Source organism: Hylobates moloch, unplaced genomic scaffold (assembly GCF_009828535.3).
Source record: "Hylobates moloch isolate HMO894 unplaced genomic scaffold, HMol_V3 SCAFFOLD_10, whole genome shotgun sequence".
NCBI classification, from domain to species: Eukaryota; Metazoa; Chordata; class Mammalia; order Primates; family Hylobatidae; genus Hylobates; species Hylobates moloch.
This window is the reverse complement of record NW_026652285.1, coordinates 6,787,117-6,804,623: the sequence shown is the minus strand read 5'-3', so window position 1 is coordinate 6,804,623 and position 17,507 is coordinate 6,787,117. Positions and strand designations below refer to the sequence as shown.

Genomic DNA, 17,507 nt, shown 5'->3' with positions numbered 1-17,507 from the left:
ATTTATTTTCTATATTTCAGGTGTTTAGCTTTTTAACGGCATAGAAGATTTATACGAGGCATGTAAGAGCTAATGATCAAGATATTTACCATCCCAGGGCTTCAGTTTACTTAAATGGAAAAGGAAAGTGCTGAGTGATAGAAGATTCCTAAGGTTCCTTTCTCCTCTAATGTTCTGTGATTAATTTGTCATTAGCAGTAGAGGTCACATAGAAGTTCAAGATAGATCTGAATATTTTCCCAGCAATTAAATGAAATAAATTTTAAAGGATACAAATTAGTCTAGTCCCTATTTTAGCTCCACTGTGAAGTGTGAAGGAATAAAAATATTTTAAAGCATTTTTTTATAGTTCAGGAACATGCCTTTCAAAAATTTTGGTGGGCTCTCCCAGCAAAACTACATTTCACATCATAAATCAGCATACACAAAATACATACAAAAAGCTACATTAAAAGATTTCTCAAAACAATACTTAACCTTTTTAAGTTTGCTCAGATACTTTCTATTCATTTCCATTTTGTTTTACAAATGCTTGTTATATCCCACTAAACTGAATTCACAATTCCCTAATGGATCAAGACTAGAAGTCTGAATATATTCATCAAGAAATCTTAGAGCTATTCCACTGAACAGAATTCAGAAGGTGTTTCCTTGAGATTTTTAAAAATAAATCTAAGTTAGTCATTGAAACTGGTAGAGTTCTCCATGCCCAGGAGAGCATGTTTCTTATTTTTACACAAGAAACATATGAAAAAATCCTTACCGTTTATTGCAATGGAGATCATAAATAGGTGTCTTAAATTGAATGGACTTGACCATCTCCCCAGTACGAAGTGAATACAGATCCACACAACAGTATGGTGGGCTTGTGCTAAAAAAGAAAAATGTCATTTTTTTAAAAAAGAAGAAAGACCAATAATAACCTCTATACTTTCTCATTAACACAATATTCAAACCTCTGATTAACAAGATATTAGTAAATTGATTAAAAACTTATCCCAGAAATGATCATAATACATCCCTTATTTTATGTCAACAAGTTAGGAATGCAAAATTTGGCGAAGAAAAAATATCACTCACCAAATTAGTACTACACAGAAGAAAAATGATATGATTAGGCCAGCACAGTTGCTCACGCCTGTAATCCCAGCACTTTGGGAGTCTGAGGCAGGTGGATCATGAGGTAAGGAGTTTGAGACCAGCCTGGCCAACCTAGTGAAATCCTGTCCCCACTAAAAAAATACAAAAATTAGGCAGGCATGGTGGCATGTGCCTGTAGTCCCAACTACTCTGGGAGGCTGAGGCAGGAGAATCGCTTGAACCTAGGAGGCGGAAGGTGCAGTGAGCCAAGATCGCATCACTATACTCCAGCCTGGGCGACAGAGCAAGAATCTGTCTCAAAAAAAAAAAAAAAAAAACTGAAAGAAAAGAAAAATGGTATGATTACACCAATAGATACATAAAATAATCTAATAAACTTCAAAGCCTATTCGTGATAAGAAACATTTCCTTAATATGATAAAGGGTACCAATCTTAAAACTAATGAACAAAAACTAGCAAACACCCATAAAATATGAAAAGGTCTGACCCTAAAATCAGGATGTAGGAAAAAATGCTCATTATCATAACTTCTATTCAACACAGTATGGAAGGTCTTATGCATAAGCCAAGAAAAGTAATTACTACAAGGAAGAAATAAAGCTGTCATTATTTGCTAAAAGCTTGATTGTATAAAAGCAAAAAATACCAATCTGTACATAGAAATATATATCATCTGTGCACACACACACAGAGGCAAATTCATAATAAAGACCAACTGTTAGAATATATGGATTTACCAAGGTCACTAGATAAAAGTATAATATACAAACATCAGGTATATTTTTATAAATTGAGAAACAATTAGTAAAATTTTTTTTTAAATCATATAAAATGACATTAAATATCAAAACCATTGACTATCTTGGAACAAATCTAAGGAAAGATTCATAATATATCTACACAAGAAATAATAAAATGGTTTTTTAAAAACCTACATAGGGGAGGTGTGGTGGCTCACGCCTGTAACCACAGCACTTTAGGAGGCCAAGACGGGCAGATCATTTGAGGTCAGGAGTTTCAGATCAGCCTGGCCAACACAGTGACAGCCCATCTCTACTAAAAATAGAAAACTTATCCAGGCATGGTGGCAAGCACCTGTAATCCCAGCTACTTGAGAGGCTGAAGCAGGAAAATTGCTTGAACCTGGGAGGCGGAGTTGCAGTGAGCCAAGATTGTGCTACTGCACTCCAACCTGGACGACAGAGTGAAATTGTCTCAAAAACAAAAACAAAAACAAAAAAACCTATGTAAAAGAAAATAACATGGCCTAAAAGACTCTCTAAATTGATAGTTTAAAACCTCCTCAAAAATATACCAGAAATGAGATCTCATTCTAGAATGTATGTGGAAATGCATTCCACATAATAAGACTTATTGTAAAGGTACAATAAAGAAAAAACTGTTCTAGACAGAGGGACAGATAAAGAAATCAATGTTTCCAATTTAAGAAAGTTTTACACAAGGAGCTAGTTAAATTCAATAAACGGAAATAAAGAAATAAGGAATAAGGAAATAAAAATGCAACAAGAATTTGTTAAAATAAAATGAGTAAGCAAAGGGGGAAATCAATAAAACAAAAACTTTGTTATTTTTAAAGATAATAGACTCAACTCTAGTCAAAGTGTTCAAAAAAGTAATAAAGAAGGAACAAATAATGAAGGAAATAGGAAATATTCTGATGACACAGACAAATGCCTTAAAATGTACAGAGTGCCAACACCAACCTACACATAAAGATAATTTGAACAGCTCATGATATAAAAGGAAATTGAATTCATAACTTCTTGCAAAGAAAATCCTCAAAAATGCCTTCATCTGTAAGCTCTATCAATTATTCAAACAAAAAATTATACCTATCATACACAAACTCTTTCGTAAGGTAGAAGAATCACTTTCCAATATATTTTATAATGTCAGTAGCACATATCCAAAAACTAAATATATTGCAAGAAAATAAAATATATGCTTGTATATCTATATGTCTCATAAATGTACGCCCAAAACTCATTAAGAAAATATTAGCAAATAGCAGGGCACAGTGGCTCACGCCTGTAATCTCAGCACTTTGGGAGGCCGAGGCGGGCGGATCACCCGAGGTTGGGAGTTCAAGACCAGCCTGACCAACATGGAGAAACCCCATCTCTACTAAAAATGCAAAAATTAGCCAGGGGTGGTGGTGCATGTCTGTAATCCCAGCTGCTCGGGAGGCTAAGTCAGGAGAATCACTTGAAACTGGGAGGCAGAGGTTGCAGTGAGCCGAGATTGCATCATTGTACTCCAGCCTAGGCAACAAGAGCAAAATTCTGTCTCAAAAAAAAAAAATTAGCAAATAAAATCCAGCAATACAAAACCAAGTGAACTTTATTGCAGGAATGCAAGGCTGGTTTACTACAAAATATCTATTAATGTAATTCACCATATTCACAGAAAAAAGGGGGGAAACCACTATGATTATTACATTAGAAAGATGTAGATATGGCATTTTTAGGAATAAAAATGCAACACCCTTTTCAAGAGAAAAACACTCAACAAACCATAATTAGAATTTCTTCTACCTTATAAAGTGCACCTATAAAAAAATCTACAGATATAAGAATAAACACCTTCCCCATAAAGTCAAGAATGAGGCAAAATTGTCTGCTTTTATCATTTCTACTCAACATTGTATAAGAAATCTTACCCAGTGCAATAATTACAGATAAATAAATCTAAAACATCCAGATTGCCAAGGTAGAAATAAAACCATCACAGATAACATAATCTATTTATAGATAACATTATCTACATAAAAAATCCCAAAGAATCTCTTTAAAAAGCTACTAGAACTTTACCAAGGTTGCAGAATTCAAGGTCTGCATATACAATCGTGTTTGTATAGAAATGAACAATTTGAAACTGAAAATATTTGCAATAGCATGAAAATATGAAATAATTCTATGTAAGTCTAACAAAATACATGCAAGATTTATATATTAAAAACTATAACATGCAGATAAAATAAATCAAAGACCTAAACAATAGTAAATACCATGTTCTTGGATTGAGAGTTATAATTTTCTTAAGATGGCAAGTCTCCCCAAACTGATCTATGTATTTAATAATCACAATCAAAATCCTACCAGGCCTTTATAAAGACAATGACAAGCTAACTTTAAAATCTTTATGCAAATTAACATGATTCTGACACACGAGCATACCTAATTTACTGCACCTCACTTTACTGTGCTTTACAGATATTGCTTTTTTTTTTTTTTAACAAATTGAAGGTTTGCAGGAACCCTGTGTCAAGCAAGTCTACTGAAGCCATTTTTACAACACCACATGCTCAAATGGTGTCTCTCCATCACATTTTGGTAATTCTCATAATACTTCGAACTCTTTCATTTATTATTATATCTGTTAGAATGATCTGTGATCAGTGATCTTTGATGTTACTATTGTAACTGTTTTGGGGCACCACAAACTGGACCCATAGAAGACGGTAAATTTAATCAATAAATGAGTGTGTTCTGAAAGCTCTACCTACCAGCTATCCTCCTGTCTCTCTCCCTCTCCTCAGGCCTCCTTCATCACTGAGACACAGCAATATTGAAAGTAGACCAATTAATAATCCTACAATAGCCTCTAAGTGTTCATTTGAAATAAAGAGTTGCACATCTCTCATTTCAAATCAAAGGCTAGGAATGATGAAGCTTAGCAAGGAAGACGTACTGAAAGCTGATACAGGCAGAAAACCAGACCTCTTACACCACATAACCAAGTCATGAACACAAAGAAAAAGTTCTTGAAGAAATTAAAAGTGCTACTCCAGTGAACACATGAATGAGAAGAGAGTGAAACAGGCTTATTGCCGATATGGAGAAAGTTTTAGTGGTTTAGATAGAAGATTAAACTAAACACAACATTCCCTTAAGCCAAAGCCTAATCCAGAGCAAGGTCCTAATACTACCCATTGCAGTGCCTAAATGACTTAGCTGGATCCCTACCCCATTTTTGCTGGCCAATGCAATGCCTATGTGATATGGCTAAATTCCTAGTCAGCTTTAACTCCATTTATTTTTAGGAAACAGGATGTCTGTGGTCAGAAGTTCCTTCTTAGGTCTAAACTAGCTAAAGCTGATGAAATCCACAATGGCAGCTTACTCGACCTCTGAAGAACCTCTAGCTTCATTATAATCCAGTTTCCATGCTAAGTGACACTCCCATCAGCACTATGACAGTTGACAATCACCATGACAAAGACCAGAAGAGACCAGGAAAGCAGAGAAAAGAGGTGGCTCCTTGATTCCAGGAAAATCTCCATCCCTTTCCAAGGAAAACATATTCCTCTCCTGGCTCTTAATGCCCAAACCCTTCATTAAAGATGCCCTATATCTGTAACATCCAGGTTTCTCAGGAGCTGAGAAGTTAAGCTAAGTTCTCACTTCTCCAATTCCAAGGCTACTGAATAAAGCCTGCGCTGCCTGACACTCACTTTCAGTTCGATGTGTTGGTTTCACGACACTGAACAGGAAAGAGCCCCGTAAGGGGTAACCAGGACTCTCCATCAGCGAAAAGATTATGATTCACTGAAGTATCAGATCATCAGTATTTTTTAGCAATAAAGTACTTTTTAATTAAGGTATGTACATTGATTTTTTTTTTTTTTAGACATAATGCCATTATACACTTAAGAGACTATAGTATAGGGTAAACATACCTTTTTTGGTTTTGTTTTTGTTTTAGATACAGGGCCTCACTCTGTCACCTGAAATGGAATTCAATGTAGCCTCTAATTCCTGATCTCAAGCAATCCTCTAGTCTCAGCATCCTGAGTAGCTGGGGATACAGGTGTGCACCACCACATTCAGCTAATTTTTTTATTTTATTTTATTTTATTTTTTTAGACAGTGTCTTGCTTTGTTGCCCAAGGTGGCCTTAAACTCCTGGCTTCAAGCAAGCCTCCCATCTTACCTCCCCAAAGTGCTGGAAATACAGGAATGAGCCACTGAGCCTAGCCAAACATAACTTTTATATGCACTGGGAAACCAAAAAATTCATGTGACTTGCTTTATTATGGAATTTGCTTTATTGGGGTCATCTTGAACTGAACCTACACTATATAATATCTCTGAGGTATGGATGTATACAAATGATATACATGTATAAGACGTATAAAGCTGCAATAGTCAGGATAGTAAGGTACTGGTATAGGCATACACAAATATTTCAAGGAAACAGAATAGTGAGTCGAGAAATAAACTCACATTTGTATGGCCAACTGATTTTCATCAAAGGTAAAATATAACTAAATGATGAAAAGATCATTTTTGGAACAAATGGTGCCAAAAGACTCAGATTTCTATATGAAAAAAATTAAATTGCTCCAAAAACAAACTCAAAATGGATCATAAGTCTAAAAATACAATAGCAAAAACTATGCGTCAAGGACAAACTACAGGAGAAAAATCTTTGTAACCTATTTCTTAAACAGAAAAAGAAATGCATGAAAATAGATATAATTGACAAACCACAATTTATCAAAATGTGAAACTTTTACTGTTTAACAGACAGAAATTAAAAATGAAAAGGCAAGTGCCATATTATGAAAAAATAAATGCAAAATATATATCTGACAAAGGGTTTGTGTCCAAAATACTTTTTAAATTCTGCATGCGCCTGTAGTCTCAGCTGCTAGAAAGGCTGAGGCAGGTGCAATTTGAGGATGCAGTGAGCTCTGATCATAGCACTACACTCCAGTGTGGGCAACAGAGTGAGTCCCCGTCTCAAAAAAAAAGGAAAAAGAAAAGAAAATCTTATGACTCAACAATGATGATGCATGCAACACATTTTTTACCACCTCTATGCACAGAAACTAGAAAACATAGGAGAAATGGATAAATTTCTAGAAACACAACAACCTCCCAAAATTGAATCAAGAAGAAATTAAAACCCTGAACAGACCAATAATGAATGCCAAAATTGTATCTGTCATTTTTTAAAACCTACCAATGAGAAAAAGCCCTGGACCAAATGAATTCACAGCCAAATTCTACCAGATGTATAAAGAAAAGCTGCTACCAATCCTACTGAAATTATTATAAAAAGTCGAGCATGAGGGACTCCCCCTAACTCATTCCATGAAGCCAGCATCATTCTGTTGTTTGTTTGTTTGTCTGTTTGTTTGTTTGTTTGTTTGTTTTGAGACAGAGTCTCCCTGTCTCCCAACCTGGAGTGCAGTGGCGTGATCTAGGCTCACTGCAAGCTCTGCTTCCAGGGTTCACGCCATTCTCCTGCCTCAGCCTCCTGAGTAGCTGGGACTACAGGCACCCGCCACCATGCCCGGCTAATTTTTTGTATTTTTAGTAGAGACGAGGTTTCATCATATTAGCCAGGACGGTCTCAATCTCCTGACCTCATGATCTGCCCGCCTCAGCCTCCCAAACTGCTGGGATTACAGGCATGAGCCACCGTGCCCGGCCGAAGCCAGCCTCATTCTGATACCAAAACCTGGCAGAGACATTAACAAATAAAGAAAACTTCAGGCCAATATCCCTGATGAACACAGATGCAAAGCTCCTCAACAAAATACTAGCAAATCAAATCCAGCAGCACATAGAAAAGCTAATCCACCATGATCAAGTAAGCTTTATTCCTGGGATGCAAGTTGAGTTCAACATATGCAAAACAATAAATGTGATTCATCATATAAACAGAACTAAAAACAAAAAAACAAATGATCATCTCAAGGGATGCAGAAAAGACTTTCAACAAAATTCAATATTCATGTTAAAAACCTTCAACAAACTAGATATTGAAGGAACATACCTCAAAATAATAAGAGCCATCTATGACAAACCCACAGCCAACATGATACCAAACAGGCAAAAACTGGAAACATTCCCCCTAAGAACCAGAATAAGACAAAGACGCCTGCTCTCACCAATCGTCTTCAACACAGTTCTGGAAGTCCCAGCCAGAGCAATCAGGCAAGAGAAAGAAATAAAAGGCATCCAAATAGTAAGACAGGAAGTTAAACTCTCTCTAGTCGCAGATGATATGATTCAATACCTAGAAAACTCTTAGTCTCTGTCCAAAGGCTCTTAGATTTGTTAAACAACTCCAGCAAGGTTTCAGGATATAAAATCAATGTACAAAAATCAATAGCATGTCTATACACCGATAATATCCCAGCTGAGAGCCAAATCAAGAAAGTAATCTCATTCACAATAGCCATAAAAGGAATACAATACCTAGGAATACTGCTAACCAGAAAGGTAAAAGACCTGTAAAATGAGAATTACAAAATGCTGCTGAAAAAAGTCAGAGATGACATAAGCAAATGGAAAAACATTCCATGCTCATGGATAGGAAGACTCAATATCATTAAAATGTCCATACTACCCAAAGCAACTTACAGTTTCAATGCTATTCCTATCAAACTACCAAAGGCATTTTTCACAGAATTAGAAAAAAAAGTATTCTAAAATTCATATGAAACCAAAAAAGAGCCTGAATAGTAAAAGTAATCCTAGGCAAAAAGAACAAAGCTGGAGGCATTGCACTACTTGACTTCAACTATACTACAAGGCTACAGTAACCAAAATAGCATGGTACTGATACAAAAACAGACACATAGACCAATGGAACAGGTTGGAGAACCTAGAAATAAAGCCACACACCTACAACCATCTAATCTTTGACAAAGTTGACGATAACAAGCAATAGGGAAAAAACTCCCTATTCAATAACTGGCAAACCATATGCAGAAGATTGAAACTGGGCTCTATATACGAAAATCTTCCACTGTATACAAAAATCAACTCAAGGTGGATTAAAGACTGAAATGTAAAACATAATGCTATAAAAACTCTAGAAAAAAAACCTAGGAAATACCATTCTGGACACATGCCCTGGAAAAGATTTTATGAGGAAGACTCCAAAAGCAATCCCAACAACTGCAACAAAAATTGACAAGTGATACTTAATTAAAGAGCTTCAGCACAGCACAAGAAACTATCAACAGCAGACGACCTGCAGAAGGACAGAAAAATATCTGTGAACTATGCATCGGACAAAGGTCTAATATACAGAATCTATAAGTCAACAAGCAAGAAACAACCCCATTTAAAAAATGGGCAAAGGACATGAACAGACACTTCTCAATAGAAGACATACACATAGCCAATAAGCATATGAAAAATATGCTCCCATCACTAATCATTAGAGAGGTGCAAATCAAAACCACAATCAGATGCCTTCTCGCACCAGTCAGAATGGCTACTACTAAAAAGCCAAAAAATAATAGATGCTGGTGAGGTTGTGGAGAAAAGGGAATGCTTATACACTGCTGGTGGGAATGTAAATTAGTTCAGCCACTGTGGAAAGCAGTTTGGAGATTTCTCAAAGAACTTAGAATTACCATTCAACACAGGACAATCCCATTATTGGATATATATCCAAAGGAATATCAATCATTGTACCATAAAGACACATGCACTCCTATGTTCTTTGCAGCATTAGTCACAATATCAAACTCATGGAATCAACCTAGATGCCCATCAACAGAGGACTGGATTTTTAAAATGTGGTACATAGGCCAGGCGTGGTGGCTCATGCTTGTAATTCCAGCACTTTGGGAGGCCAAGGAAGGTGGATCACCTGAGGTCAGGAGTTTGAGACCACCCTGGCCAACATGGTGAAACCCCATCTCTACTAAAAATACAAAAATTAGCTGGGCGTGGTCATGCACACCTGTAATCCCAGCTACTTGGGAGGCTGAGGAAGGAGAATCGCTTGAACCTGGGAGGTGGAAGTTGCAGTGAGTTGAGATCGCACCACTGCACTCCAGTCTGTGCGACGGGAGCGAGACTCCATCTCAAAAAAAAAAAAAAATGTGGTACATATACACCACAGATACTACACAGCATAAAAAAGAACAAAATCATGTCCTTTGCAGCAACATAAATGCAGCTGGAGGCCATTATCCTAAGCGAATTAATGCAGGAACAGAAAACCTAATACAGAATGCTCTCACTTATAAGTGGAAGCTAAACAATGAATACACATGGACACAAGGAAGGGGACAACAGACACCGGGGCCTACTTGAGGGAGGAGGGTGGAAGTAGAGTAAGGATCAAAACACTACCTATCGGGTACTATGCTCACTACCTGGGTGACAAAATAATCTGTACACCAAACTCCAGTGACATGCAATTTACTGATGTAACAAACCTGAACACACACCCACAGAACCTAAAATAAAAGTTGGAAAAAAAATTATTTATCAAGTTTTTCCTGCTAACTCTCTTGTATATATTAAGTCATATGTTTATTTTCTGTATCAATGCTGTTTTAATGTTTAATTTTAATGTCAGCATTAAAATTAATGTTATAACATTATAATGTGGGGCTAAGCTTACATTAGCTCTAAAATAAATGATTTCATGCATGAAAAATAAAAAATAAAGGTGTTCATAATAAATAAAATGACCATAATTCTATGATAACTGTTGCAGAAGCAAAAAGAATACAGTTTTTTAATGGCCATAATATGTTTAAAGATACTTGATTAAAGAAGATGTACAGAGAGCAAGTAAGCACATGAAAAGATGTTCAACATATTTAATTATCAGGGAAATGCAAGTTGAAACCACTAATGGATACCACTACACCCAACAGAGTGACTAAAATTTTAAAAACTAGTAGTACAAAGTTATGGCAAGAATGCAAACTAATTGAAGCCCTCACACATTACTGCTGGAGATGCAAAATGGTACAGTCACTCTGAAAAATAGCTTACCAGTTTGTAAAAAAATTAAACATACATTTTCCATATGTCACAACTAGGTATTTTATTATCCATAAGAAAAAGCCTAGAAACAATTAAATGTCCATGAATAGGTGAACGGACAGTTATATATTAATGCAATGAAAAGTATTCAGCACTTAAAAAGAAGAAATTATCTATAAAACAACAAAAATGAATCTCAATACCATGATTGTGGGGGTAGGGAAGCTATACATAAAAGTCTACACACTATATGAGTCCCTTCTATGAAAAGTTAAAAAAAAAAAACAGCCACAACTATAATAATAGGAAGCAAATCAGTGTTGCAAGAGAGAGGGAAAGAAGGAAGGTATAGAGCACAAAGTGGCATGAGAAACTTTTGGGGTGACAGAAATGTTAGTGTATCATTATTATGATGGTAGTTACACAAATCCATACAATTGGAACAACTGGAGGTGGGAGAAAATCTTGTATAAGCCTGAACTTCAATCTCTAAAATTGACACAAAGCAAAAATTACTTATGTTCCCTACAAATTAATCTAGTCCTCTGCTGATAAGGAATGAGTTAATAATGAATGAAATCTAACATTTTGCCTGACCAACTAGAAGGGGAAAAAAGCAGCCTGTCGCCTTCAATTAGGAGCTCATTATGGCTACAACACACTAGATACTGGAATTCCGAACACTTCACTGGCATCATCCATACAATGTCACAACTGAGATTCTTCCTGCAACAAGCCTTCATTAGAAACAGACAAAACAAATGTTATGAAAGCTCAGTTTATAGATAACTGAACAAAATTTGTCAGAACTAGAAACTATTTATATATGAGAAAAACCTTTCATTCAACAACTAATAGGAAAAGATAATTCTTTAAAATCAGGGTCTTCACAAATTCACACATTCACAAAGGAGTCAGCACGTTTCCTGCCAATAACACAGTTGTGTGCACGCCCGACATATTCTTTTGTTCTCTGTTTTCTCTTTGAAAAGCCTTGACCATTTCCATGGAACATAGCAAGACAATCTTAATTTTCCTCATGGGCAGGCTGATGAGAGTGCTTTCCATAAAATAATCAGTATGCATGCCCCATAAGGTGTTATACTAAAATAGACAGACATGAAACAAGCTTTTATTTTCTATCGTACAAGCCAAAAATGGTGTAGAAAACAGTGCCACAAGAAAGTTTTACACAGAATACAGTCTTCATGTGACTTCTACAGAGCTCTAATGGATTATTTTTAAAGGTTTGTGTTTGACATTTAAACATGGGGCTATGACTTTAAAGATAAACCTAATAGCATAAAGCGGGGTGAAGTTCCTAGAAGAAACTTTTAGAGCCAAGTTTAGAATGTAACTGAATCTACTGTAAGCAAATATCAGAGGCTGTAGGAAAGGCAGGAAGGATGCAATTTTTATTAATAAATGCTTCTTTAAAATTCTGTAATTTGTGCCCAGGATCCCATATATACACATAAAAATGCATTTTACACTATTCATGATAAATGTAAAATAGAAATGAATGCAAATTCTCTTTAACTGACCTTTTCGTTATCTAAGTAACTTGTTTTATAGTGAGTTACTGAGCATGTGTGTTGAAATTGTTTTTATCAGAACAATCTGTTACCTACTGTACATATGACCCATACCCATAAAGGAAGTTATTAAGATTTTATTAGGGAGGAAAAGGTCCTCGTTTTTATATATTACAACAGCCAAAGGTATGGAATTTACACAGTGAATTCATTGCAGTGAAGAGGGTTAATTAAAACTATTTAAAGAACAAATTTCAAAAAATGCTTCTTTTATTGAAAATTAAAAGGCTAAATTAAGTAATTATGAACTATAAAACAAAATATTTAAACCAGATTTCTTAAAAGGAAAAATATTATAAATATAGAAGACAAAAATCAACAAGAAATCACTAAACATTTTCATCTAAATGAATCTATAATTTTTTTTTTAATTTTTTTGGAGACAGTCTCACTCTATTGCCCAGGCTGGAGTGCAGTGGCTCGATCTTGGCTCACTGCTACCTCTGCCTCCCAGGTTCAAGCGATTCTCATGCCTCAACCTCCCGTGTAGCTGGAACCACAGATGCACGACACCACACCTGGCTAATTTTTTTGTATTTTCAGTAGAGACAGGGTTTCACAATGTTGGCCAGGCTAGTCTCGAACTACTGGCCTCATGTAATCCACTTGCCTTGGCCCCCGAAAGTGCTGGGAATACAGGCATGAGCCACCGCACCCAGCCTCTATCTATACTTTTGGAATGCACTGGACAAACCAAAATAATCATACTTAGCTACAACTTTTTTGGATTTTCATATAATATATGTCTGAAATTCAGGCCCTAATTCTGAAAACCTATCAACCTATTCTCCACACAATTTCTTACTCCTTCTTCCATTAATAAAAAACTAGGAGGTTGAGTCTTCATTATAACTTAAATAATCAAATATTGTGTCATAGGCATTTGCTCTAAAAGGCAATGGAAAAGATGGTAGTTTTTGCAAATAGCATCATTAAGTAATTATCCCAGGAGAATCAGAAATACTTTCGGCTGAACTCCGGCACGACCTTCCTGATGGCCTTCTTTTAACAAAGTAAATAAGCAGAAATACTTCATGAAAGAGATTATATAGATGCATGATTAGCCACAAAGAAAATACAAAACAGCCCAGGCACGGCGGCTCACACCTGTGATCCCAGCGCCGTGGGAGGCCAAGGCAGGCAGGATCACTTTAGCTGAGGAGTTCGAGACCAGCCTTGACACCATGGTGAAACCCTGTTTACAAAAAAATACAAAAAGTAGCTAGGCATAGTGGCATGCACCTGCGGTCCCAGCTACTTTGGGGGCTGAGGTGGGAGGATCACTTGAGGCCAGGGGGTTGAGGCTGCAGTGAGCAGTGATTGTGCCACTGCACTCCAGGCTGGGTGACAAAGTGAGACCCTGTCTCAAAGGAAAAAAAGAAAGAAAATACAAAATCACTAAGAGATACCACTACCCATCTATCAAAACTGATAAAAATTTAAAAATACTGACAACAAATGCTGGAAAAGGTAAAGACAAATGGGATCACTCACACACTGCTGGTGGGAATATAAAATGGAACAGTCACCTGGACAACAGTCTAACTGTTTCTTATAAAACTACACATGCAACTAGCACATGAACCACCAGAGTAAGAAGGTAGGAAGATTTAAAAAAAAAAAAAAAACCAACAAAACAAAAAACTCTCTGGGCACGGTGGCTCACACCTGAAATCCCAACATTTTGGGAGGCCAAGGTGGGTAGATCACGAGGTTAGGAGTTCGAGAGCAACCTGACCAACATGGTGAAACCCTGTCTCTACTAAAAATACAAAAATTAGCCAGGCGTGGTGGCACGCATCTGTAATCCCAGATACTCAGGAGGCTGAGGCAGGAGAATCGCTTGAACCTGGGAGGCAGAGGTTGCAGTGAGCTGAGATTGCACCACTGCACTCCAGCCTGGGCAACAGAGCAAGACTACACACACACACACACACACACACACACACACACACACACAAAACCTCACTGAAAATAAATAAGAAAAATAATAATAATAATCCATTCTATGAATATACCACAGTTTGTTAATCCATTCATCTACTGAAGGGCAACTTGCTGCCAGGTTTTGGCAATTATAAATAAAGCTGCTATAAACATTCATGTGCAGGCTGTGTGGACATAAATTTTCAACTTAATCACAATGGTTGAGCTAGTTTACAGTCCCACCAACAGTGTAAAAGTGTTCCTATTTCTCCACATCCTCTCCAGCACCTGTTGTTTCCTGAGTTTTTAATGATCGCCATTCTAACTGGTGTGAGATGGTATCTCATTGTGGTTTTGATTTGCATTTCTCTGATGGCCAGTGATGATGAGCATTTTTTCATGTGTCTGTTGGCTGCATAAATGTCTTCTTTTGAGAAGTGTCTGTTCATATCCTTTGCCCACTTTTTGACGGGGTTTTTTTTTTTCTTGTAGTTCAACCACTGTGGAAGACAGTGTGGCAATTCCTCAAGGATCTAGAACTAGAAATACCATTTGACCCAGCCATCCCATTACTGGGTATATACCCAAAGGATTATAAATCATGCTGCTATAAAGACACATGCACATGTATGTTCACTGTGGCACTATTCACAATAGCAAAGACTTGGAACTAACCCGAATGTCCATTAATGATAGACTGGATTAAGAAAATGTGGCATATATATACCATGGAATACTATGCAGCCACGAAAAAGGATGAGTTCATGTCCTTTGTGGGGACATGGATGAAGCTGGAAACCATCATTCTCAGCAAACTATCGCAAGGACAAAAAACCAAACATCACATGTTCTCACTCAGGTGGGAACTGAACAATGAGAATACTTGGACACAGGAAGGGGAACATCACACACTGGGGCCTATCATGGGGTTGGGGGCTGGGGGACGGATAGCATTAGGAGATATACCTAATGTAAAAGACGAGTTAATGGGTGCAGCACACCAACATGGCACACATATACATATGTAACAAATCTGCACGTTGTGCACATGTACCCTAGAAATTAAAGTATAAAAAAAAAAAACTTACAAAAAAGTGAGATATCCATTCAATGGAATATTATTCAGCAATAAAAAGGAATGAGATGTTTATACATGCTACAACATGGATAAAAAAAGTATGTGATAGACATATACTTAATAAAAAATATTTTATGAGAAAATAGTATGTTTAAAATTGTGTGTAGATTTTAATTTAAGTCTGTTAAATATGCATTCATCCATTCAATTGCCCACTTATGGCCTCATGGAACTTATATTTTAGAGGAAATGCATATATCTGACTACATATCTATTTGGAAGGCTAGATATAAAAATGCTACTAGTGACTATCTCATGATTATCTCAAGCTGAAAGAATGTTTATCTAAGTTTCCTATTTTTCTCTAGTAAATGTGTAAAAATAAAAAAGGTTATTCTGAATGGCAGTCAATAAATAATAATGACATGGTTCAATTCAGTCAAATTACCAGTTACTAAATAGATTTCTAAACACTAGCATTTGAATTCAAACATGTATTTTGAAATAAGCTTCCATGTATAGTTCACAACTAAATTTATAAGTCATTTTACATAATTTTTCTGAGTGAATTAATACTATGATTAAAATGTTTTCCTCTACAAACAAATGTGAATAAAAGGAGAACTAATCAAAAAAGAGATGAGAAGTTAAAAAAAAAATTTTCAACTTAATGTCTCCACAGTTTCATCATATAGTTAGAATCATACAGTATGATTATCAGATTGACTTCTTTTACGGAGTAATATGCATTCATTCCTCCATGTCTTTTCATGGCTTGATACCTCATTTCTTTTTAGCACTGAATGACATTCCACTCACAGGATGTACCAATGTTTACCCATTTGCATGGTGAAAGACATCTTGGTTGTATTCAAGTTCTGGCCATTATGAATAAAGTTGCTATACGCATCTTTGTGCAGGTTTTTGTGAGGACATAAGTTTCAACTCATTCGAGTAAATACCAAGGAGGGCAATTGGTTAATCTTATGGTACGAGTATGTTTAGTTTTGTAGGCAACTGCCAAATTGTATTTGAAAGTAGCTGTACAATTTTGCAGTCCCACTAGCAATAAATGAGCATTCCTGTTATTCCACCTCTTCTCAGCATTTGGTATTGTCAATGTTAGAGCTTTTAGCCCTTTAAAACTGTGGTATCCAATTGTTATTTTTAATTTTCAATTCCCCAATCACATACATTATTGAGCACCTTTCATATGCTTATTTGCCATTGTATCTTCTTTGGTCATGTTTTTGCTCTTTTTTTCATTCATAATTGAGATTTTATTGGTTGAGGATCAGTACAGACATTTCAATTTGTACACAATTCTTAACATACATAACAAATATCTAAAAAGCCATGTATTGTACAGTAACTTTCCAGCTTAAATTTGGAAGCAAATTTTCCTTAAGAGGCTATCAAGTACCAGTATCTTCACAACTTGATAAGCTGTTACATACATCCCACCAATTCACAAATGAATAGCATGTATACTACATATTCAATTTTTTAATCTTTCACAGCACAGTAACAAAGTTATTAGGAAAACAGGACAACCACAACCAAAGAAGTTACAGAGTGGACACAATTCTGACAGGGAGAGCCATGATCAAAGAGTGGTTTACTTTAGGAAACAATTCTACTAAAAAACAACATGGGTGCAGCACACCAACATGGCACACGTATACATATGTAACTAACCTGCACATTGTGCACACGTACCCTAAAACTTAAAGTATATAAAAAAAACCCCATGGGAATAGAAGTAATTTAAAATGTTCAAGACATTAAATGCAGGACTAACTCCATATTGCCATTTAATATGCTTTGTATTATAGGATATGAAAACTAACCCCCATCTATGAAATGTTAAGCTGACACCCAAGACAGTCAAAGCTTCCCATAATTCAATATCCCACACTATTTTCTGGTTGTACCAAAAAATAAACAACCAGCAAATGATTTCACCTCTTAAAAAAAAGCATTTACACTTAAAAAATAGGATGAGGTGAGATTCCCTCCTTCTTAAAAATGTT

The 17,507-nt window shown here is 36.1% G+C and overlaps 1 protein-coding gene across 1 annotated transcript in view; it reads right to left on the bottom strand.

The window, feature by feature from the left end:
* BCAS3 (BCAS3 microtubule associated cell migration factor) overlaps positions 1–17,507 on the bottom strand; it is a 703,975-nt gene that overhangs the window by 504,900 nt on the left and 181,568 nt on the right. The window contains exon 8 of the mRNA XM_058445347.1: positions 764–871. Within this exon, the coding sequence (XP_058301330.1) occupies positions 764–871 (108 nt within the window). The remainder of the gene's footprint in view (positions 1–763; positions 872–17,507) is intronic.